This window comes from Phoxinus phoxinus (assembly GCF_949152265.1).
Source record: "Phoxinus phoxinus genome assembly, chromosome: 24".
Taxonomy (NCBI): Eukaryota; Metazoa; Chordata; class Actinopteri; order Cypriniformes; family Leuciscidae; genus Phoxinus; species Phoxinus phoxinus.
The window spans coordinates 20,106,014-20,130,586 of NC_136899.1; the positions used below are offsets into that span (position 1 = coordinate 20,106,014).

The window sequence follows — 24,573 nt, forward strand, 5'->3', positions numbered from 1 at the left end:
TTATTCCAGGGCAAGGCATTAGTCTGAAGAGAACAAAGATGAATCAACCCCTGTGAACACTTTAGAATAGTCCAAGGAGAATGCATTTGTGCGCAAAGGGATGAGTTATGCAGTAGTCACAAATGGAAGGTTTCCACTGACCCATTTCTAGCAAAAGAATAGTTTAAGGAGATAAGTTTTCCAATGTGATGTTCTTTTTGATGTGTTTCAGAGTATCAGAGCGTCAGGACTCATCCTGCTAGAGGCCATCATGTTTGGAGCACTCCTCCTGTACTTTCCGGTAAGCTTTACTGACCGCAGTCATTTTTACTATGTGTTACTTTAGGAGCGTTAAAATGAATGGTACTTTGGTGACTAATATTCTTAGACTTGCACTGCAATGTAATGTAGCCATTAGGAGGAGAATGCCTTTTTAATGGCACTAATTTAAGCATCAAAGAAATGTAGCGGGTTCAATTCGAGTTAAGCTCGATGGACTTCTGAATGCTGTTAAATCTGGTGATTTATGTATGATGTTTTTAGGAATATGAAAAAGGGATTTCATACATCAATCCGCAGGAAGCACATCAATATTGCACACACTGAAGCCACAGATTTTTGTTAGAGCTTAGCTTGTTTTGGTCCGAGAACTTTCTAAAATACAGCAAAAGTAAAAAAAAAAAATTAAATGTATGATATTACAACACTATATATTTTCACATGGTGCAGAATGCACTGAAGCAATTTAGGATAAAATAGATATCCTAGCCGAGATATTTCACTGATGGACAATCTGCTGTCGATGTATCGATAAAGTATTGATTTAGACAGATTGTGTCATGTGCTATATTCAGCTGAGCCGTTTGGCTCACAGTAATTGCAGTTTAGTGGCATCCACAGGAAGCTGTGGGCATGTCTTAACATGGAAGGGTAAATGCAATTAAAGTGAACTGATTTAGAGGCTTAGCACATGCAAGGTCCTGGAAAGTTATAATCTTTGAGATAATTCTGGAATGAGGACCATTTTAGCCATTTAATCACTCTTTATGTGACATAATGCCCCTAGAATGTGCATCCGACAGAGCAGTGACCGAACCCAACCCGAGACCGACAGTTAAAATCCCCTTTTTTTTATCATACTAATGACACATGTACGTTTGTTTGTGTGGAAAGCCCGCTTTTATTAAGCAACTGTAGGAAGGCATTCGGAAATGTCAACAGGATGAGCGCATCAGCACGCACGGAGCAACAAGCGCACTTAACACAGGCGCGCATGCACGTGTTTCGTTGTCACGGCTACATAAACAAATTTCCGCACACAGGAAGACAGATGTTATGGTAATATTTTACATGTATTTTAATCACAAAAACGAACGTTTGCATCAAGTGAAAGCATCAGGCACATTGGCTACCTACATAATAAGCTGTTTTAAATTGAAAATGTTCAATGCCTTATCGCGCTGATGTGTCCGAGCCCGACCCGAACCCGGACATAATTTCTAAATATCTGTCCGAACCCGGCCCGGCGGGTCCTGTCGGGCTCTGGTCGGGTATCCATCCTCTACCTTGATATCCCTTAAACTGGTGTGACTTCATTTTGAACAAAATCAGGCCAAAACGAAGTTCATTTGTGTTCGTTTCGGGAGTTCGAAACAGCTTGGCAAAGCTCCTTCCATAAAATTTCCCTCTGGCTGGTAAGCACCATTGAACTACCATTGGTCCGTGGCGATGATGTAATAGGTAAGTGTGGCTCTGAGACTCCCCCTTCTTTGAGGAGGAAATCTTCTCTGGTTCATTTCTTCTGTCCGGTCCATCGAGGTCAGACATCCTCAAGTGAAATACATGAATACAATGGAGAGTCACTTCATAGTAGAAACTGAGGTTGTAATTCTAATCTAATTGAATAGACACTGACACTTTTTTCTAATACTGTAAATCTGCTTGCTTTTAAACAATCGAAAGTGCTGAAAAAAAGAACTTGAGTATATCGAGGCCCTCATTTCCGTGCATTTGTCCGATAGGAAACAAATGTCTTAATCTGTTTTTAACAATTTGGAATAGTACCAGTTTATGAGTGGCGTGAGAAAATTATGTTTATTATTTCACATATTCTTCATTTTCTTCATGCAATATATAATTTCGTATTTTGATCCTTTAATTTTGGTGTGAAATATGACTTGGACATTATTGACCATTTTTGTGAGATTTGCTCACAAGGAAATTTTGTAAAAAAAACGAAACTTTCTTCTCACAGACATCTGGCTTTAGATTGGAATTTGTTGTGGTCAATTAAGGCATAGGGTCAGATTTTCTTGATTTGGGCTACTTCCAAATGTGAATCTGAGTCTAATTCGTATCTATTATCTGGTCACTTAGGTTTAGTAATTCAAAAATAAAAGTTCCATATCAAAAAATAGTTCCATCTGCTCGCCATCTGTGCTCAGACCTCCACCACCTTCGGCTCCGTCTCCATCGTCCGAAGGATGCAAACGTAGTAATAAAAAGTTTACAAAAGGAAGAAATTATTATAATCCCCTGTGAAAATAGGTGAGACGTGAGTGAAGATTTGGGGAAAGAAAGAAGAGATTTCATCTCCAGTGCAACCAGATCGCAAAACAGAATATTATGCTGACAAATGGCTTGATTTTATCGGCTCATGTACCCTTCTCATTCGACACGAATCTAAATGTTCTCATGGTTGTGATGTAACATTTAATTGCTAACCAATATTTTCTTTTGTAAGTCACCGATGGTACTCGGCCACGGGGCGGATGTCGAGTTGACTGGCACAGCCCTATATATCAGCTAACATTTATTTTATTTCAAGTAACGAAAATATTTTATATGGTTTTAGTTTACTATAAATAATAACAGTGAATTACATTTTTTATCTACCAAATCAAGGTTCATATGTTCTTTTTACAACCTCGGTTCAGTTTCTTTTTGTGGATTTGCACATATATTCTGCCTTGAGTATCATCCACACAAACTGGTGAACCCAATAATTACACATATTATGAAGTTGTCTACTCTTAAAAAGCAACTGTATTAATATAGCGATTTAATATTTTAATTGACTGACAGCCCTAGTTTAAAGTGAATCTAATCAGACAGGATTTAAAATCAGCTAGGTCTCAAATTATCGTATCTGTGCATTAGGTCTTACAGTGTACATGCAGCCTATGAGAATGTGTCTGTTCTCTTAGAACTGCCGTTTTCCCTCTGATTCGGTTTGCGGTTTAATCTGAAGCTCAGAGACAGATAGATCTGCCTGCTCACGGCCCACCGTGTAGCTCATCTGAAGCAGATAGAAGCTCCGCCTGTCTGCTCTGCTGCAATTGCTCCCAATCTAAATATAGACTGGAAAATATTATCCACTCCTTCTCCCCCTCTTCTATTTTAAATAATTCCAGTGTTATCAAGAAGCAGAGATGTATCTCATCTTGTTCCCCTGGCATTCTGCTTTGTTGAGTAATGCAATTTTTTTCAGCTCGCAACCCTCTCCTACTGCTGAGCGTGTCACATGCAATAACTTCACTTGGCGGCGTCTGGAATAAGGCGGGGGATGTGGAGCGAGAGAGAGAAGAAACCGAATTACATGCACACACACACATGCTTTTCTGGTTGCTTGTTCATCCCTGTCCACACAGAAGTCACAGGGCACCTGTGTCAGTGGATTTATGAGGCATACACATTCTCTTTCTACTATATATCTGACGCTTGTCATTTTTAATGTTGGGGTTAACACATTACAAGTAAGGCGAGTTAGGAAATCAGAATACTATTTCAAGTAATGAGTAAAGTAACGCATAACTTTTAAATCTACAACCCCAACTCAATTCACATCGCACAAATTCATTGGAAATCACCCCCTTTTCCTGTGGGGTTGGAACTAGTTTAAAATCCCCCGTCGTGAAATCCTGGGGGGACCAACTGCAGATCTCTCTAAATTTCAAGCATCTCTCTTATTTAACTCAAGGGAAGTGAGTCCTTCATACATCTTACACACCTTCTCTCCATGATGAGCATTTCCCACCCTCCATCAATCTGCGTGAGCCTGAATTCCATATACAATCTTCATCTTAGGCCTGCTTTTTGTTCCACCTTTTTTTCCCTCTGCCCTCTCCAGTTGTCCTCTTCTTTCACCTCTATGCCCAAATGGTCTGCTGCCATCCTGACCCTGGAACCCGGCCCATCGGGAGGCTAATGAAAAACACTGCTGTGTTCTTCTGCGTTTTGACTGGCACAGGATGGAGTGTGGCCTTATGCTTTGAGTCGGTCACTGCCTTTCCATGGATTAAGTGGATCAGAGAATGCCCGCCGTTCTCCAGTCTGTGTACCTGGCATCAAAATCTTAAACCTTATGTTACCGAGGACCAGAATTGCTTTTCACACATTGCCATTAAAAAAAGAAGACAAAATAAAATATTTTGAAGAAATATTTTTGCCCATACAATGAAAGTCAGTGGGGTGCTGAACGATATTGGACCCCACTGTCTTCCATTGTTTGTATTTAAAAAAAAACAGAGACATGGTAATGCTCAGGTTATTGCGCTATATCAGGCAAAGTCTCTTGGAGGGAAGTCATTTCACTCGGCGGCCATCATTGAAATGCCTCTCAGGCAGTACAACTCCCATCTCTTTGAATGGGGAAACATTAAATTATCCAAAGCTGGTGAATACCAAGCTTATGATTAAATTTCATATTTGAAATTACCAATGAAACTCAAATCATGAAAAAAAAAAAAGATTTTTTCCGGCTGGACCAGGCCAATGCGCATGTGCAGTCCTAAGCGCGTGTCTCAGAACATTGACTGTTTCTATTGAAACCGGAATTTCTAATGGCAGCTGCAGTGGCGCAATGACTTTGCCAATCAGTGATTGGCCCTTATTTAGAATGCGGGGCTTATTCCGCCATATTGCGTGTTGCACTTTCTCCCATTCATAGGAGCATATCCCATAATATTCAATTCAATTCAAGTTTATTTGTATAGCGCTTTTCACAATACATATTGTTTCAAAGCAGCTTTACAGAAAATGCATTTCAAAAATATACATAAAAAAATACAGTTAGTAAATCATAAAATTTAGGGCATAACATATCCACAGGCGTCGAGTCGTCTCATCACAGGCGTTGGGGCATCTGAAGTCTCCATGAGAGGCTGGATACATAACTGGAGCTGACGAACTCTATTTGAGTTATCTCGGGACAGGCGGTGCATAATATGCACCGTATTTGTTTATCTAAAGTCATTGTATCAGATCTTTCAGGCAGCCACTTCCTGGCTAAACGTGTTTTTTGCCAAAATAAGACGCAGTGTAAACTGAACTTAATGCTGATGCTCAAAAGTCTGACACAGACATGTCTCTTGCTGTATTTCTCATCTCTTTTTTTCTCTCTCCTGCACAAAGCACAGGTCACATACCTATTAACCTAATGTTATCAGAAATATCTCGGTGGATTTGGTGATGACGGGGAAGGGAACAGTGCACGGTTTTGACGGAGAGAGAGCTCTTGACTCCATGGAGGCCAAACTAGATGTAATTCACACGCCGCAAGACTCGAGGGGCACAGCACAAGCTATTACCTCCCGTTCTTGCCCCCGCATGTGGAGAAGAGGAGCCAACTCCCCCCACACCTAAACCAGACATGTCCACACAGACACAGACATTCTTACAGATTACAAGCCAAATGGGATGAGAGGAGAGAAAAGAAAGAGACGAGCTGTGAAAGAATGAAAAGAGATGACGATATCATCCCAAAGCTGCCTGTTCACATTATCACCAATCAGGTTAATGTTATCTAGGACTAAAAAAAGACCAACACCTCTCACCTCTTAGAAAAGCTGTTGTTATGGCTGTAAAATTGCTTTCTACTTGAACTACTGACAGTCTTTCAGTATCTTGCTAAAGTAGTTAGCCTCTTCGTAAACTTTTTTCATAATTGACCACATTTACTTTCATAATACAAGACTCCTGATCTTATTTTGAAAGATAAAAATGAATCAACAACTTGCTGCACCTATTTTAGCTGACAACTGTACCTTCTCACTGTTCATAACTTACTCTCCAACCAATAATCTATTACCTGGAGAAAACTATATGTTAGCATTCCCAATTATTTCCAACCCATTCTCACTCCCAAGGCGTCACAAACTGAAGCACGGTCAAGTGCCTTCCGCGTCACAATTTAGACACTAAAGGTGTCACGTTATCGACGAACAGGGAACTCCATTGCTTTCAATGAGAAACATTTGGCGTCATACACAGATGCGTTGGACATTGGAATGTTATCATAATGATGATAACATTACATATTGGGTTATAATTTTGCCATATTATAAAACATTGGCTTGTGATTCTCAATTTAATTAGCCACCATAATTGTATCTACATTTATTTATTTTATTTACACACTATTTAGACACGTTTGAACCCAACCCCATCCCTAAACATCCATTTGTGTTTTATAATATAAAACAAAGGATATAACAGGCAGATATGACTACAGGCACAATTTATTCAAAAAGAACAAATATGCCAAGTCTTCAGAGTCCTAGCGATTGATTTGTGTGAAGAACAGACTCAAAAGAGATCCCCATCTCCATCCGCTGTACATCTTATGCACACATCCAAAAAGCGAAAAGAAGAAGCGTTAGGTCAGCTTTGATAGTGAAATGCCATTGGCTCTCTTATGTCTAGTGACCAATTGCGTCATTACGTCAGCTTTGATTGTGAAATAGCATTGTCTCGTGACCAATTGCGTCATGCTAAAGAGTCAGGTGTATCTTTTGAATGAGATATGACTGCGTGTGTTCACGCAGCTGGATTATTTTTAAAACATTGTTAATATGTTTGGTTTTGGCACAATAGATCTGCTATGCTGCTGTACGTTATTACTGCTGCTACAGAGCAGGTACAGAGACTTACTACTGTCAATACATATACAACACGCGGCTGTGAGTAAGTAAGACTGCTGTACAAAAGCATACATGAATTACCCGTAGCAGACCTATTCAGGTGGAGCTGGGGAAGGTGGAGGGTTTCTATAAGAGTGCTGCCAACTGCTAGACACTGACCAAGTGTTTGAAAGTTGAGCAGCAAGCTGATACAGCAGCAACGCATCAGCTGTGCCCTATAGAGAACGATATGATTGCAAGCAGACTGAGTTAAGGTTTTCAATGACAGAACTTTGTATTTATCATTAGAAATACAAACCACCAAAGACATGCAAATATAGCCAAATGTGTAGGCCGAACTTTTCTCGCTGTGCACGTGTGGTCAAACCTACAGCATGCCATTGCACAAGCATGTCTTGACTGACACATAAAAAAGCACCCGGTGAGGTGGTGTTCTAGCCTTCATGGACCAGAAACCACCAGACTCCACGCTCCACCTCCGTCCTTAATTAGACCTGCTCCAGAAATGACCTCTGCTAGCGTTCAATTATTTATGGTGTTTGGGGAAAAGGTGCTCACTCCTTCTAATCCGGCATTTGTCCTTCTGGTATATGAGAGCATAGAAGCTTCCCAGGAGTCAAGGATGGACAGCATAAGGTCACTGCTTGGAAATAGGCATTAGATCACTCAATATAAGACCTTTGAAGGCATCTACACCAGAATATCCCTAATGATTGATTGAATGGATTGGCTAGAATCACGTTCATACATAAAAAAGCAATGTTTATGATGTTTCTCCTGCTTGTCTGAAGGACAAGAACCTCTTGCATTATTAATTCTGCTTTAATACTCATGTACTCACACTTCTCACCATGCCATCAAGAACATAAGGCAATTTCTTGGAATATATGTGGGTTTCCAAGAAAACTAATCCAGGATCAATAAGCAGATGGTCTGAAGGACTGACCTTGAGCTGTCTGTCTAATCGATCTCTGCCTAAGTCAGCTTTGTCATTCATGCTTTGGAGCAACAAACAAATAACATCTTAATGCTTGTCTACTGGTAATATATTACAGTTTTTTTTTTTGTTATTTTAAGCACCAGTATTGTACACTGTGGTTTAGGAATTTATCAAATGGCACATTCTTTCGTGTCTCATTACTTTTCATTTAAACCATCAGAGGTACAAATGGCATTTTTTGAGACATTTTGTTTATATAACATGAAAACAACCTTTGCTTGAAAAGTAGAGTGCTTACAATTCAAACTGTACAGTGATTATGACATTAATCTGTTGAATTGATATCCTGTGAAGTATATTCAACAATATTCAACAATAAGAACATATTTTTGTAAAAATACATAAATACATACATAAAATATTTTTTTTAATTATTAGTTACTTTTCAATATTAACCCGAGGTTATCCTTTCACTGGCCGTTTATTGAAGAAAACAAAACTTCAAGCCCTATTTGTGTCCATTTGCTAAATTGCAAATGAGACACGGTGGGACTTCTGAATCATGCATCAACATTTGCATGGAATCATTTAACGTCAGTTTGAGCGATCCGTGATCCGTGGCCTTTGTAACCAAGTGCCTGGAGATTGGTGTGAGGGTGGAGATGAGGAACACGCCAGCTAATGATCATGCATGACTGTAATAAATAACAGTATTCAGCTGCATAGAGGGCTACGGACGTCATCTCATCTGCTCCAGCTTTCACAGCCCAGCTGTTGGAGCCACACCGCTCCACGGAAACGGAAGTTCTTTATTAAAGCGCATTGTGAAAGTGTTGCCTTGATGAGGCGAGAGCTTGAAAGATTGAGTCATGATATCTCAGCATCACTGCCCAGCTTTCAATCCTGAACCTGTTAGAGATGTAACTCAGTACAGAACTGTGGTCGGGCCAAACCGTTTTTCTTTGCCTAACCGTTCCATTCTCTATCAATGCCAGTTAATGTTCGTAATTGTGGCTAACTCCGCTTCGCGTCGTGACCGCATTACCACCTCGGCTGTGCATTATTTTTCTAATAATTCAATGGCCTGGAGTCAATTATTCCGCTTACTACAGTTCCACACCTCGAAATATTGTTCAGATGATGTATTACGAGACGTTTGTAAAGTTTTTGTCATTAAAACGCTCTTGTATGTAGGACTAATTCCTTGCGCATCTAAACTGTATGCTCCGTTGCTAATTCCAAAACGTAATTTTAGAGTTAGTAACAGAGGTTTGAGCCGCTGATAGCAGAGTAATGCTGGACACACTTAACCACTAGAAACATTCTGACTGTGAATGCAGCAGATTTTAAACAGCAATGTGAACACAGACTAAACGCGTGCATGATCATACAGTAAGTATCAAATTATATCCATAACCGGCCTTACAGTAAGTGTGTCCCCGGCTTTATGCAGTTATTAATGCAGTTATGAGAGAGAGAGGAGCATGTGCGTCAATATTATTATTTATTTATTAATTCAATTCGTTTTAATTAATTTGTTCATTCTTTTTTTCTATTAGTGACAGTAGACTATAGCCTAATAAATGAAACACAAAGATTAAAAAATTAAACTGCACACCGTAGAACGTTTGTCAACCAATCAGATTCAAGCATTCAACAGCCCTGTAGTATATATATATATATATATATATATATATATATATATATATATATATATATATATATATATATATATATATATATATATATATATATATGAGAATTAGGTCAAATTCTAAATTCTAAAATAGTTTGGTCAAATTTGTAAAATAAAAAAAGAAAAGTGGTTACACTAGTTTAGGATAGTTGCTTATTAGCATGCATATTGCTAGGATATTGACTGTTTATTAGTACTTATAAAGCACATATTAATGCCTTATTCTGCATGACATAATGTAGAATATCAATCCTACCCAATACTTAAACTTAACAACCACATTCATTACTAACTATAAGCAGTAATGAGGAGTTAATTGAGGCAAAAATCGTTGTTAACAGTTAGCTAATAGTGAGAATTGGACCCTAATCTAAAGTGTGAGCAAAAATATTATACAGTGTATAGTAGGGGTGTAACGGTACGCAAAAATCACGGTTCGGTACGTACCTCGGTTTTAAAGTCACGGTTCGGTTAATTTTCGGTACAGTAAGGGAAAGAAATGCAAAACATTAAACTGCTGGTTGTTTACTATAAACTTTTTTTTAACAATTTGTTTACACTTTTTTAAACACACTTTTTAATAAAATATAACGTTAGGCTAATAAATAAAAAAGATATAAAATAAAAAAAGAATAAGAAATAAAATACTGCTGCAAAGTTCTCCACTAAATAAAATACTCTCAAACCAATATTGGCCGTGACGCTAGCTAGCGAGAGGCTGGGCTAAAGCGAGCGTGCCGTGTATGTGGTGATCTTTATTTATGCGATATTTATGTCCGAGTCCGACCCGAGAGTTAAAGTCCCAAAAAATGTTCTCATACTAATGACACATGTACGTTTGTTTGTGTGGAAAGCCCGCTTTTAACAGAAAGGCATTCGGAAATGTCCACAGATGAGCGCATCAGCGCTCTTAACACAGGCGCGCTTGCACGTGTTTTGTTGTCACAGCAACATAAACAATATTTCGCACACAGGAAGACCGATGTTATGGTAATATTTTACATGTATTTGAATCACAAAAACGATTAATCAGATTTAATCAGTGCAACGCGGAGACTTCCGACACTTAATATGTTCGTGTGGAAACTCGGTATTGACGTATGTTCCGCACACAAAACTAGCCTAATTTACGTGAAAGATTGCATTCGGTGCACATGTGAACCGTACCGAAAGTCCTGTACCGAAACGGTCCGGTACGAATACATGTACCGTTACACCCCTAGTGTATAGTACTTCTGATTCAATCATCACTCTAGAAATAAAAGATCAAGATGACTGCACTGCATTTTGTGTTTCTGTACTCAGCACAGTGTCCTCTGGTTATACACATTTTAAATACTACAGAAACTGTAAAAGGACTATTTAGTAGTAGTAATACTGTTATTAGTATTAGTAGTAGTTGTACTATTGTCAAACACAGCCTATCTCTTTACTGCTGCCTTCATGATGTACCGTACACTTCCTGTCCGCCACTCTCTGTGTTTCCTGTGTTCCTCTGCCAATCACAGCTGTTTGTTTGAGTTTTGACTGACAGCACTAATAGGGTTTCTCTGAATTCCGCCACATGAGTCTGATGGTGTCGGCTGTGTGAATTCCTCGGCCGTCGTGATTGACTGCAGTGTTATCAATCTCTGCCTTGGCACACGGAGGTTGTGTGTGTGTATGGGGGAGAGCATGTGTTCAAACACTCTTTGGCAGGTCCACTCCTACTCTGCTTCTTTCTCTTCGTCTTACACAAAGACTCAAAGATGCACAGAGAAAACGACGCGTTACATAATGGGGCGCCTTCTTTGAAAGTGACAAAGAAAAAGGGAGCTGCAGGGGGGTTGAAACTAGCAATAACCAAAACAAAAAAAGGGAAAAGAAATGTAGGCATTAGGATAAATCTACCAGGACTATTATGTAAAGGTAAATAATAAATGCTTTTTTTTGGCGTTGGCTTGTGAGTGGATGGAGCCCCTGAAGGGGTGTAATGAAGTGTGTGTGAGTGAATGCCCATGCGAGCTTTGAAGAGCAGTGTGTGTTTTTGTGTGGATGTTGCGTGAGGGATGAGGAACACTCTGTTCTCGGGTTTACACTCCAGAGGGTAGTGCCACAGACACAGATGAGCCAGATAGCATGACAGTACCTCACACAGTTTCACCGGGGAAATAGGTCTTTATTTTCCTGCGCTTAAAGGAATAGTTCAACCAGAAATGCTCTCTTCATTTATTCACCTTCATGCATTCATCCAAATATGACTTTCTTTAAGAGACCGAAAATGTTCACCTGTTCTGTTACTCAATTTTTTCACTTTAAAGTACATTTTAAATCACTAGAAAGCATTTCATTTTGTTATTCTTTAAAAGTACACTTATTTTGCTGTGTTGACTAACAAACTAAAGCACGTGCAAAAGTAATTTGAACTGTAGTGTGTAACGATATTACATTCAAAGTTAATGTATTTTAAATTGAAACATCATCAACATCATCATAGCAAACCGATCATAACTACAGCGCGCACTTAGATTATTCAACATAATGTTATCCTCTGTTAGTGGACTCTAATATAGTTATTATTATAGTTAATAAAATCTTATTTTTTTGTTTCATGGGGGGGAAATACTTTTATTATAAAGGAATTATAGTCTTTAATCGTTTTATGTGTTTTGATATGTATTGTAACCACATATGATTAAAATAAGGTACAGACCAGGCTATATTGTGAGGAAAAAAACGCCCATTAGCTATGACTTTATTAATAAAATGGCCTTATTGCCTAATTAAGGTGTTGCTAATAGCCTGCATAGCAATTTTATGTAAAGTACAATGCATTCTTTCACTCATATGACCCACGCCCATTCAGGACATTCACATGATTCCCAGCACTTAGCATTGATTATTAATGGAGAGTTTAAAAACAAGAGAATGGAAGAGAGAGATGATGTACTGGCATTTGCTCTGGCTTGCCAGTGTAACCCTCCTGTGTGTGTGTGTGTGTGCGTGTGTGTGTGTGTGTGTGTGTGTGTGTGCGTGCGTGCGTGCGTGCGCGCATGTGTGTGTGTGTGTGTGTGTTTTTAAGGGACATTCTAATATGTAAAATCCCAATGATGTCATGCATATAACATATAATGTCCATTTACATATCAACACATTCAGTATGCAAAATTAAAGCAATTTTCTATGTTCAAAATGACCAGCATATGCGGCATAATGGTTTATTATGTTACATGCAGTTACTATAGTAATAACTGCACTGTAAAAAAATGTAATGATCAATAAGTTATGAAAACATGTTTTTACATTGTTTTAACTCATCGAAATCAAGCAATTATCAACTTGTTTTATAAGTTATAAATATTTAACAATTTTTTTAAGCCAGTTTAATGTAATTTAAGTTGAAATGACTTAAATGACCAAGTTAATTTCACTAAAAATTTAAGGCAGCAATTTTTTTTACAGTGTATAAATTATGCATAATTGCTTGCAAATAACCCTAAACAAACCAAACCCTAATCCTAACCCTATTTAGTTACTTTATACTTAAGTACTTACAGTAAATGTATAATTACAGTATAACAAAGACACATTAAAATAAAGAGTAACCCTTTATTTTAAGGTGACCTTGTTACATTCATATATATAATTTTAATAATAATAATGTTATACAGTCATTTTAATTAACAATATGTACTTATAATTATGGTTAGAGTTTGGTTTAAGGTTAGTTGCTTGTAATTATGCATAATTTACTGTTATAGTAAGCACATGTAAGATGTGTAACAAGGACGCTGTAAAATAAAGTGTTACCCACTGTGATACAAGAAACTATAGTTCGGTTACACTTTATTTCAGTGTTTAACATTTACATTTAACTTATAATTAACATGTACTTACTATAGGGTTAGGATTTGGATTAGGGTTAGTGGCTTATTATTAAACATAATTTATTGTTATTACTGCAGTAACGTGCTGTGTAACAAGGACACTGTGAAATAATGTATTACCTGCAGTTCTTTAACTGCTTTAGTTAAATAATATTCAATGCTGTAGTTTTTTGTTGAACATGTTATAGGTCTTTTAGATGTATTGATTCATGAATAGCGGTTACATGGAATGAGTTAGTGAGTGCTGACAGTGCATGTGTGTGCTGGACAGCAGGTGTGACCCGACAGCATGTTTCTGTGATGGATGAGAGCTCTGCCAACTCCCCAAAGACAAGACATGCGTCAGCTGCTCCTCTGTGCCTCTGTCTCTCTCGAAAAGATTCCGCTTTTCTGGGAAGAGGCAAGGTCTCGTCATTAAGTTCCTCTCATCACTAATATTTAGAGCGGACGTAAGTGCTCCAGGCAAACTGTGGAAATGTCAGAGCTGTCTCACTCCCCTTTTTTTGTTCTGGACTGCCCTGACATTCAGCTAAACCCCTTCATGTCAAGAGTGTTTTTTTGTTTTTTTATTATGTTTTTGTAAAATGCTAGATTGTAAGGTGTTACAATAGGTGCTGGGTGATTAGTTTCGGAGGTCAATTATAATTACATTCAATATTTAATAATAATAATAATAACAATACTATTCAATGTCATTTTGATGGTGATGTAAAATATACAATTATTTGTGTGCCTGGATTATTTTTAATCCACTCTTTCCCTGCCGTTGACGGAAATTTCCATTCATTTATGAGACAACGCTTCCCCGCCATTGATGGAATTTTCCGGCTTTCCATGTTTTCACTGATAGACGGTAGGGGGCGCTATAATGCATCTTCTGAAAGATAACTGAATCTCCTGATCCAAACACATGGGAAAGGCAGCAGAAACAAGCGATATTATATGTAAGGAGATGCATATGTAAAATAATGCGATCATCAACGTTAAACGGCATATAAATCAAAACTGCCTAATGTTACCGAATAAAATGTCAATCCAGGACGAGCTTTAGGACTGTGAAGCTTTGGGGATGTTGATGAACTCGATCTTCATCACTGTGAATCCTATCCCAACCCGATCACACTAAATGCGTCTCTGTAGCACGCAGTGTGTTTATCGTGTAATTTATACGCGAAAATTCGTTTTTACGTTTATAGGATACACATGGGTTGGTTAGGGTAGGTTTAGTAGTGGTGTGGGGTGCGTGTGTATTATACGTTTGGGTAGAATTATGGGTGTGGGGTGCGTGTGTATTACACACGATTAAGTGCGTATCAAATGCACACAAAAGCGAATTTTCACGTATAAATTGCACGATAAACACACTGCGTGCGATATAGAGACGCATTTACGTGAGAACAGTACCTATCCAGATGTAGTCTTCAACAAAACACGTTTAAAAAGGCGAGGCTCTGTTCTTTATTTTGATATATTGCATGTTCAGATATTCATACATGTGTAAATCAACAAAAACGCTGACGGTGGCTGGCAACTTTTTTCAAAAGTGCCGGCGGCTGAATAGTTAAGTCAACTTGGCAATAACTATTTGCTTTGATTGAAAAAACTAAATCACAATTTCAGTGTAAGCATATTTAAGGCAAGATTGAATATTGCGAAGAGGCTGAAAAATATGAATATTTATCGATATAGGCGCACTAATGTATAACTCGGGATTTGCTTCAGTGTTTTCTTTCCTCAACCTGGTTACCGTCTGGCTCTCTGTCGTCTCACGCCACGGCAACTGCGTTTTGTTTGTGTTCTCGAGCCCTCTGAGGAATCAGCCACTTGAAGCGTTGTGTGTTTTGTTACGCTCCGAGTGCGGTGAGACTTTCCTGCATCATGCAAAATACAGTCTCGCCTCACCGATCTGGGCAACGCTGACTTCCGTCGCCTCCTCTTGGCTTCCCCCCCAGAGTTCGCCACGTCCCTCGTCTGACTCAAAGCTAGTGAGCCAGAATAACCACGTGCCTGTGTCTTTTTCCACTGCTATGGGACGACCATTAATGCCTCTGCTAATCGGATTAGCACGAACGGTCCCGTAAGGGGGGGTTGCGGCACATCTGCAACACACTGATAATTACGCAGCCTCAGATGTTTGTTCTTCTTTGTCTTTCATGTTTTGGATGGGGCTCTGGTGCCGACACACACCACACAGACACACGCACAGAGGTCAGGTTACATTCGTTCTCATTGATCTTTGGCTGTTGTACGTGTGGATCAGCTTTCAACCGGTCATCAATGTGAGTCCATTATGCAGAAGGTTCATCTTAAGAGTGAGTGGCATGCAAGGGATGATGGGTATGTTCAGAATGGCATATCATCATACTTCTTTTACTGAGCACAATGTGGGAATTGTCTGTGTATGGAAATGATTTGCAATATTTGCAAATATGTGCTGTTTAATATACCAGAGCTAACTTCACTAATGTATCCCACAGTGCATCGTGTGTTTTTTTGCCTTCAATTTCCAGTGTGACAAATATATGAGAAGTAATGTCATTTCATAATTTCATCTGGAGGAAAAATACTAAGACATTTTTACACAAAACTGGATTAAATGGCAAATAACTGCTCCACATATCCAAATCCACACTATATAGTATGCCATAATATAGTATGCCGTGAGCAGTCCATCAAATAAGTAGAACTTCCGAAAACGCAGCATGAATAAGTAGGCAAAAAACACTTGGATGATGGATCAATGCAAAAACTTACCTATATATACAACTGCAGTTTCCAACTTAAAGGGATAGTTCACCCAAAAATGAAAATTCTGTCATCATTTACTCACCCTCAAGTTGTTCTTAACTTCTGCTGAACACAAGAGTTTCTTTCTTCTGCTGAACATAAAAGAAGATATTTTGAAGAATGTCGATAATCAAACAGTTGACGGTAGCCATTGAAAAAAAATACTATGAAAGTCAATCAACTGTTTGATTACTGACATTCTTCAAAAGATATTCTTTTGTATTCGCATAAGAAAGAAATTCACACACGTTAAGAACAACATGGGAAGTAAATGAGGACGGAGTTTTCCTTTTTGGGTGAACTATCCCTTTAAATAAACACTAGAGGCAGTAAAACACCAATCACTTTAATTCCTTTTCACACAATTAAATTAATAAAGATTTTATTTTACAACATGTTTTAACCCCAAAACACTTTTACCATAGTGCATGCTTTGTAAATAACACATTTTGATGTTTGCATCACATAACCAGCTCCACAGTTTGAAATGTTTATAGAATGCACATACAATTTTAAAGTATGCAGTGTACACTACACAATATATGTAACGGACGTAGGCCAGTAAGAGCTGTCCGCGTAAACCTCACTCCGCTGGCCTCAAAAGGAGCGCTAGCGACTGACGCTAGCGGCTGCCGTCTTTCTTTAGTGTCCTTGTTAGTGTTCCCGTCTAATTGAATCCCGCTCGGAGCGTGTCGAGTAGGACCAGTTACATACTGTATGCACTATGCAAGAATTCTATACTTGGAATACTTTAAGTACACAAATGCAGCTGTGTGCTGCAAGCGAATGTATTGAATGTGCTTCCTTTCATTGGTCTGGCAGATAATAACTTCATTGCTGAAGGGTGCAACATAGTTACCTTTAAATGTCTGTGTCAATACATCGGCTATGTTATTCAGGTTACCCGTTGACAGTTTAACTAACTTTCACTTGCTCAGCAAGTTTCTCTTCAAACTGCTGCTTCACATTAGTTGACCTGAATAGGGAAACTGAATAGATGATGACAGTTAATGCTAGGTCTTGCTTCCTTTTGCAATAACGCTGAGATGCAGTGCATACTTGTGTTATGTAATGAATTGTGTCCTGACACATTAAAGGCCTTTGAAACGCTGCAGTTCCAGTCACTCCTGTCCTGTAGTGTACACTACTCCTGACAGAGAACAGGTTTCATATATTTCAACAGTGATGTCACTTTAGTTGAGATGACTATTATGCTGACAATGAAGTAATCCTTGAAAGTAGTGCTGTTTACTCTGCATCAGAGAAGGTGTAGTGTTAGTTTTGCATGGTTTGTCAGTGACTGGTTAAAACTGTTGAGAGTTCTGCTGGAGGCGTGTGGTACTCCCAGTTCTAATTAAGAGCTGGCCGACTGGATGCTCCCCTGACAAGCACCACACACACACACACACACACACACACACACACACACAGGCACCACATCTTTGAAACAACACATTTCTGCCCCACTGGACGGTAAAAGTGCATTTAAAGGGGTCATTACAATTATCTGAGTTTAGCTTTTCACATCCCATGTTACCCTCTTTCTGACCCTTTTTGCTACCGTGACTTTATGAAACTCCCCTTTTGGCCATATGTTTGGTTCACTTAAAAATTTAAATGCTGTCATCATTTTTTCACCCTCAAGTTGTTTCAAAACTGTATGAATTTCTTTCTTCTGCTGAACACAAAGGAAGATATTTTGAAGAATGCCGGTAGCCAAAACCGCTGACTTCCATAGTATAAAAAAAATACTATGGAAGTCAATTCGCCTTTGGCTAAGCCACGCCCTAGACTGTAGATTGACCAATCACAGCGCAGCCAAGAACAAGCTCCCACAGAGGTCCGACACTTTTTCACAGCGCTCCATTGACTTTAACACAGGCGTCTCATATTTTTGGTCTCGGCAGGCTATTACCGTTGTAGTTTTATCAAAAATATGGTTAAGCGTTGTGCATGGGGCATTTGTAACACAGATACGCATTTCCCAGATACGGGTGTCCATTTTTTTCCCTTCCCAAAACCGAAGTCAAATCCTGACAAGTGTCGGTTTTGGATTAAACTGTGTGGACGTCCTCACTGTCAGCGAAACCCCTCAAGGATCAACAAGCACACTTTTGCTCTAAGATACATTTAGCTTTTAACCTTACTGTGAAGTTATACTAGTTAGACAGTTTTATGCTGTTTAGGTTATGATTTCGGTTCTCTACCCTAATTGTTGATACGCTAGCACACGCTGCTAATGAATATACAACTTTATACTCGCGTAGTCCGTTTGCTTTGTAATAACGATTATAGAAGTGAATAGAGACCTACCCAGCTTTGCATGAACAGTGTTACTCCTTGATATTGTTAGTCCCAGCCTCCGTCTCCATTAGTAGGATATGGTTCATTTTTTGACTGTTGCTTGCGTTTCTCCGGTATGTCTTGAATATAGCCTTCAAACGCATATTGCAGCCCCTTTTGCCTACGTCTATCAGACACTTTATTTGCTGCTTTATAAAAGTTTGATAACATTTCAGCAGGAAGAGCTGTCACAGCATAAGCCATGTTGATACCAAACCAGAGCCCAGATGAAGTTGACGGATGTAGCAACAGTAACTAAGGGGGGCGGGGCTTAGCCAAAGGTGAATTGGGTCCATCAACTGTTTCCTGAAAGCATCGTTAGCAAACTATGGGCTAGATTTACTAAACAGGGCAAATTAGCATGAGAACGCAATTCCAAAAAAGCGACGTTGGGAGTGGAAAGTTCTGTGCGATATACTAAATTAAAGAACATAGACACAGTCAGATCATTTCCATAATAGCCAATTCAACACAATCTACCAAGAACAGTGCAAATTAGCATCTGGTTTAAGACATGCTTTTTTATGGTGAAGAGATGAGTCCCACCTCAATATAATAAATAATATATTTATTTGTATAGCGCTTTTCACAGTAGGCTACACAGTTCACCTTACAGAAAGACAGACTGCTATTGTATAGTAATTAAATTGTGAAGCTAAAAAAAAACCCACTAAGAACGATAAATGTTTAATATCATAATCTATAGCTTCAGTTACAAACTAGTATATGAAACATACAAGTTAAAATACATGAATGGTCGTTATAACGTAGTTCAAATGACTTTGCAAAGTGATTTTGCCTGATTTGTAACCAGGCACTTAAGCGATTACACATAAAATGTGCTTCCAATGTTCCAAACCAATCGGATTGCTTGGGTCCTAAGGTGAGACTCATCTCTTCACCACACCGGCCCTAAGGTTGCAAGTTCTGTTGTTACTAACATAGTTCAACAATTTAGTGTTTGCAAAAACCTTAATTCCAAAGGATTTTTGCAAACAGTATCGCAAACTGTGGTTAGTTTCTTGTTAGTGAATGAACCATAATGATCTGTCATTAATTGTGACCTCGCAATTGAATTGATTGATTAGTAGAAGTTATTACTCCACTTGTTGTCATTAATGACAGTTCTGTATGGTATACATTACTTTTACAAGAAACTTTCCTAATAAAGGCCTTCTGAAACGAAGCAATACGTTTTTGTAAGAAAAATATCCACAATTATAACTTGTAATCACTAGCTTCTAGTAACGCGTTCACGAGACCGTCGAGTTCCGGCATATTAACACATGTATTCCTCCGCCAAACAATGTAGTTCCAAAGAGATTGCTAATTAACACATGCAGCAACAAAAAATCACAAACTGCAGTTGCGCAGTAAAACTAAAGTAATGCGGTCACTGGTGTGTGTTTGTTGAGTAATTTACAACGGCTTCGAACACGGCTCAACCAATCAGAACCAAGGACTGGAACTATCTGCTTTATAAGCAACAATCTCAACCTCCTCTGACATTTCTCTTTAAAAATTCTAATTTTAGACGTTTAATTTGTGACTGGTGTTTTGTTTTGCTCTATCCTCTGCGTTCGTCATTACGATGTGTGTCAGGTCAAGGGTCACTCTTCAGCCGGGACTTACGGAAGCCAGTGATTCTAGTTTATAAAGTAAAAAATATGGATATTTTTCTTGCAAAAACGCATAGCTTCGCTTCAGAAGGCCTTTATTAACTCCATGGAGCTTTTACTTTTATGATGGATGAATGCGCTTTTTGGGCTTCAAAATCTCATTTACTATTCACCCCCATTATAAAGCTTGGAAGAGCCAGGATATATTTTAATATAACTCCGACTGACTCCGAGTGTTTGGCTGAAAGAAGAAAGTCATTTACACCTAGTATGGCTTTAATTATGGGATAAATTATGGGATAATTTTCCTATTTGGGTAAATTAACCCTTTAAATGAAAGAAAAAGAAGCCATAAAATAGTAGACAATTGACAAGAGCTATTGTGATGGAAGAAACAGAGCTTTCTGAAACAGGAAACCAACTTTGAATCACTTCACAATGATTTACTGTGTCAAAGTGCTCAAAACACAGATGACATCTGCTGGTGACGTGTGTAAATGCAACTGAAGGACTTGCAGCCACAATGACACAATGCTTTGAAAATTTCTGCCAAAAAATACTGTACTTCTTGTGGTTTTGTATATATAATATATTGTCTATTGAAAAAAATGAATTAATGTACCACTCAAAGTCAGTGTCTAAGCTGTTCGAGGTTCATATGTGTGACTGAAAAACACAAGATGAGTATTTATTATGTGTTTTTTGTTAGAAAATAAGCTTATATGCACCTGACATTAAAAATGTGTCTTCTGTAAACCTGCATGCACGTCTTTACAAATCACAAAAATATCCTCATTTCCATTTTGAATGTTGTGTTTATTGTATGTTTAGGTCTTTGATATTTCATCAAAATGAAACTTTTTTTTTTACAATTATCAATGGATAAAATAAAGTCCCACCATTTTTGTTATGAAATATGTCACATTGTGCAACACTAAATGAGTTCTCGAACTGCTTCTCATGTTGAATTGAAATAGCAGAAATAAATATATGATGATGTGTAACTTCATATTCGCTCATGCCATCCTTTAAGATTAGTGTCATCTCGTGTGTGAGGGAGCTGTGGGGGTCTGCATGAGCCCCCTACGGATGTATCTTAGACTCTGTCATTGGTTTTTCTCAACTTAATTATGACAGAAGAGTCTGTGCTGGAGCAATTCATCTGCTCTGAATCATTTTTCCATAATCAATTTAATAATAGAGCTTCCTGAGAAGTGAGCAGACTGTTGTTAATAGATTACACAGAGCGTGTTTGCACATAGAGAGATTGAGCGGAGGCCAGCGCACGGGGGGGGGGGGTTTCTGGCGGCACAGCTGTGAGATTCTGCTTCAATTACAGTTCACCTTTAGTGTCTCTCTCTCTTTCTCTCTGTGGATGCAACGGAAGTGCTGGAATTCTCTGCAAGATTCCTTGGCATCTGACGGGTTTGTTTGGAGAACGGTGGCAGATAAGGATGATGGATGTTTAGATCAATGGAAGCGCACATCACAGTCACGTCAAAGAGATTATTTGTCTTTTTTTTTATAGGTTGAAGGCTTGATGTAAGTGATGAGCAGAGAAATGAAAAGCGAATTTCTGATTTATGCACTTTCATGTGTACCCGGGAAAAAAAACACAAGCTGTTGACAGGATGTTAGTAATCCATTGGTTCCTTGCACAAATGAAAAAGGAAGTATCTTGTGTGTATTCTTCAGCGTTAAAATTAGGGCGTTTTACAGCATCTTAAAAAAGTGGCACTCATGACGCGAGATGCTGGAAAAACAGCGAGATGTGAGTGACACAACAGTCACAACAGTGTTTCGTCTGCCACAATGATGTAATTTTCATTATCTTCATTTTAGGCTTTTTTTTCAGCAAATGGTATGTTAATAATAGCAATTATTTAATCAGCACATGTAATTAATTTGATTGAATAGTTAAAATACTTTATTCTATCCCAACATATTAAACCGGTCTTTGTAATGTGTGATTGTGATTATTCAGTTACAGTATTATTGTATAATAATGTCTGTCAGACAGTAAGTGCACCACAAAAAAAAAAAGGATGGGGATAATGGGTTTCAAGGCGCAAAAAAAATGTAAGCTGTTAGTTGCTAAAAATTTCCCCCTTGTGATAAAGTGCACTTAATTGTGTTGACTTGTATACTTCGAATCTGAAAAGTATATTTTTTGAAAACTGTACTTGCAAAGAGTTAGAGTACACATTCATGACTGTTTCTTTACACACTTTCAAAAAGCGTGCTTTGCAATAATTTGCATTTGACTTTTAATGTGAAATGAAAAGTTTTACTTTAAAGTAGCCTTTCGAATCATTATGTTTTTAATTGATAATATTTTTTACTAAAGTACACAGGTAAAGTCAGTTAGTTGGTGAAATAAAGCACGTTTAAGATCAAGTAATTGCATTTAATATAAATGTATAAACTAATTGTCACGATTGTGGCTGCATCAAGAAAGCGGACGGCGAAGGAGTGGTCAAAATGAAACATCTTTTAATAATCAAAGAGAACAGTGGAGAATTAGTGTAACAACCACTTAGCACCAACATTGACAACACATCCCTTATTCCTGCACAATACCTAAACTTAACAACGTACTAACCATTAATAAGCAGTAATTAGGAGTTTATTGAGGGAAAACTCGTAGAAGTTAAAGGGGTGATGAACTAAGAAATAACATTTTCCTTGAGCTTTTTACATATAAGAGGTCATCATACTATAAGAATATCCTATAAGTTTCAGAACTGAAAACTTCCTTGTTAGTCCAGTAAAAGCTTTTATTGACACCAGGCACAGCAAACGACAGGGTTTTCAAAGTGGGGATCTATGAGGTCAAAGGGTATCAAACACAGAAGAAGATCAACACTGCCTGTTTAGCCCCGCCCACCGATTTGCGCATTAATAATAATAATAATAATAATTCATTACATTTATATAGCGCTTTTCTGGACACTCAAAGCGCTTTACATAGAAGGGGGGAATCTCCTCAACCACCACCAATTGCATTACATGCATTACATGTAGTTATAATGAGTTGCATTACATGAAACTCATTATAATATGCAAAACTGTTATCCAATCATAGCAGTGGGCGTTTACTTCCAAGTCTTCAATGCGGCACGCCCATAAAAAACCGAGCGTTTCAGGCTCAAAACCAGGGTAGAAGATAGCTTATTACTTATTAATTTTGATGTTTTTAAATGTAAAAACCAAGCGAACGTCATAAGTTGACCTCAGACAACAATATAAACATTTTTTTAAAAGCCAGTTCATGACCCCTTTAATAGTTAGTTAATAGTGAGAATTGGATCCTTAAATGTGACCTATAAATTTGTTTTATTTTTTTCAGTTCAATTCTGAAATTACACATTTTACCTTCAGATAATAAACTTTAATTCACTTTTTTATCCTTTAACCGTCAGTCAAGGACAAAACAGCAGGGATCTTGTTGCAAACATTCCCTTCTCGTCTGAATGAATACAGCTATTACAGTAAAATAAATGCATATTCCATTTGAGTGGTTGCTTGTTGTTTTCCAGGTGGTGATTCTGTACTTCCAGCCGAGTGTTTTCCGCTGTATCCTTCTGCGATGGGTTCGTCTGCTCGGGTTTGCCACGGTCTATGGAACGGTCACCCTCAAACTCTTCAGGTACCCGTAGACCTTGCAGTGTTGTTATTGTTTTGGTCACAGTCTTTGTAATAATTATCTTGATTGATACACACCTTAATCCAAATGGCTAGAATGAGATATTGAGAACGACTTACAGTCTGTGAGCGGAGAATGACACATTGTAATCTCTGAGAGTTTTGAGATTGATGCCTTTGATAAATAGATATGCTGCTCCAGACACACACACACACACACACCTATACACACAATAGTGCACACACACATTCTGGATGACTCACGGACCACAATGTTATTAAATGTCACAACTTGTACTTTCCTAATATGGCAGATGAGGGGGAACCTGCTGAGATCTTTGCCATTTCAGAATCAACGCTGAAAGAAAACAATAAGGCTGGATGGGTTTTAGGTAGCAGATTGGATAGTGGGCGAAAGAGTCAAAGGCTTGGGCTACAGAGACTGAACAGTTAGCTAGATTTCATCTGTTCCTCATGGGCTTCAACCAAAATAAATAAATATTGATAGCAACTTGACATTTTTGACACACTGTTGTTGTGAGCATATAAAACAAAAGTTAATTCTAAATTCATTTCAGTTTGGAATAATTATATATTTTGTCAATATTATTAAAACAATATATGTTTTCCTAAAGTATATATTTTAACTAGACTCCCGACAGTTTTCTAAATAGAGTAGTTGCTTTTTTGATACACGCTATTATACAATTTAAATATTCTGACCCTCCAGAACTTGTACTGAATGTGCATTTCTATTGTACTTCAATTCTTAAAAGAA

The 24,573-nt window shown here is 38.1% G+C and overlaps 1 protein-coding gene across 2 annotated transcripts in view; it reads left to right on the forward strand.

Annotated features, from left to right (window-relative positions):
• Positions 1 to 24,573, forward strand: part of gpr158a (G protein-coupled receptor 158a) — a 108,898-nt gene that overhangs the window by 65,073 nt on the left and 19,252 nt on the right. For both annotated transcript variants that reach the window (XM_079601955.1, XM_079601956.1), the window contains exons 5-6: positions 212 to 280; positions 23,690 to 23,799. In XM_079601955.1, coding sequence (XP_079458081.1) covers positions 212 to 280; positions 23,690 to 23,799 — 179 coding nt within the window. The remainder of the gene's footprint in view (positions 1 to 211; positions 281 to 23,689; positions 23,800 to 24,573) is intronic.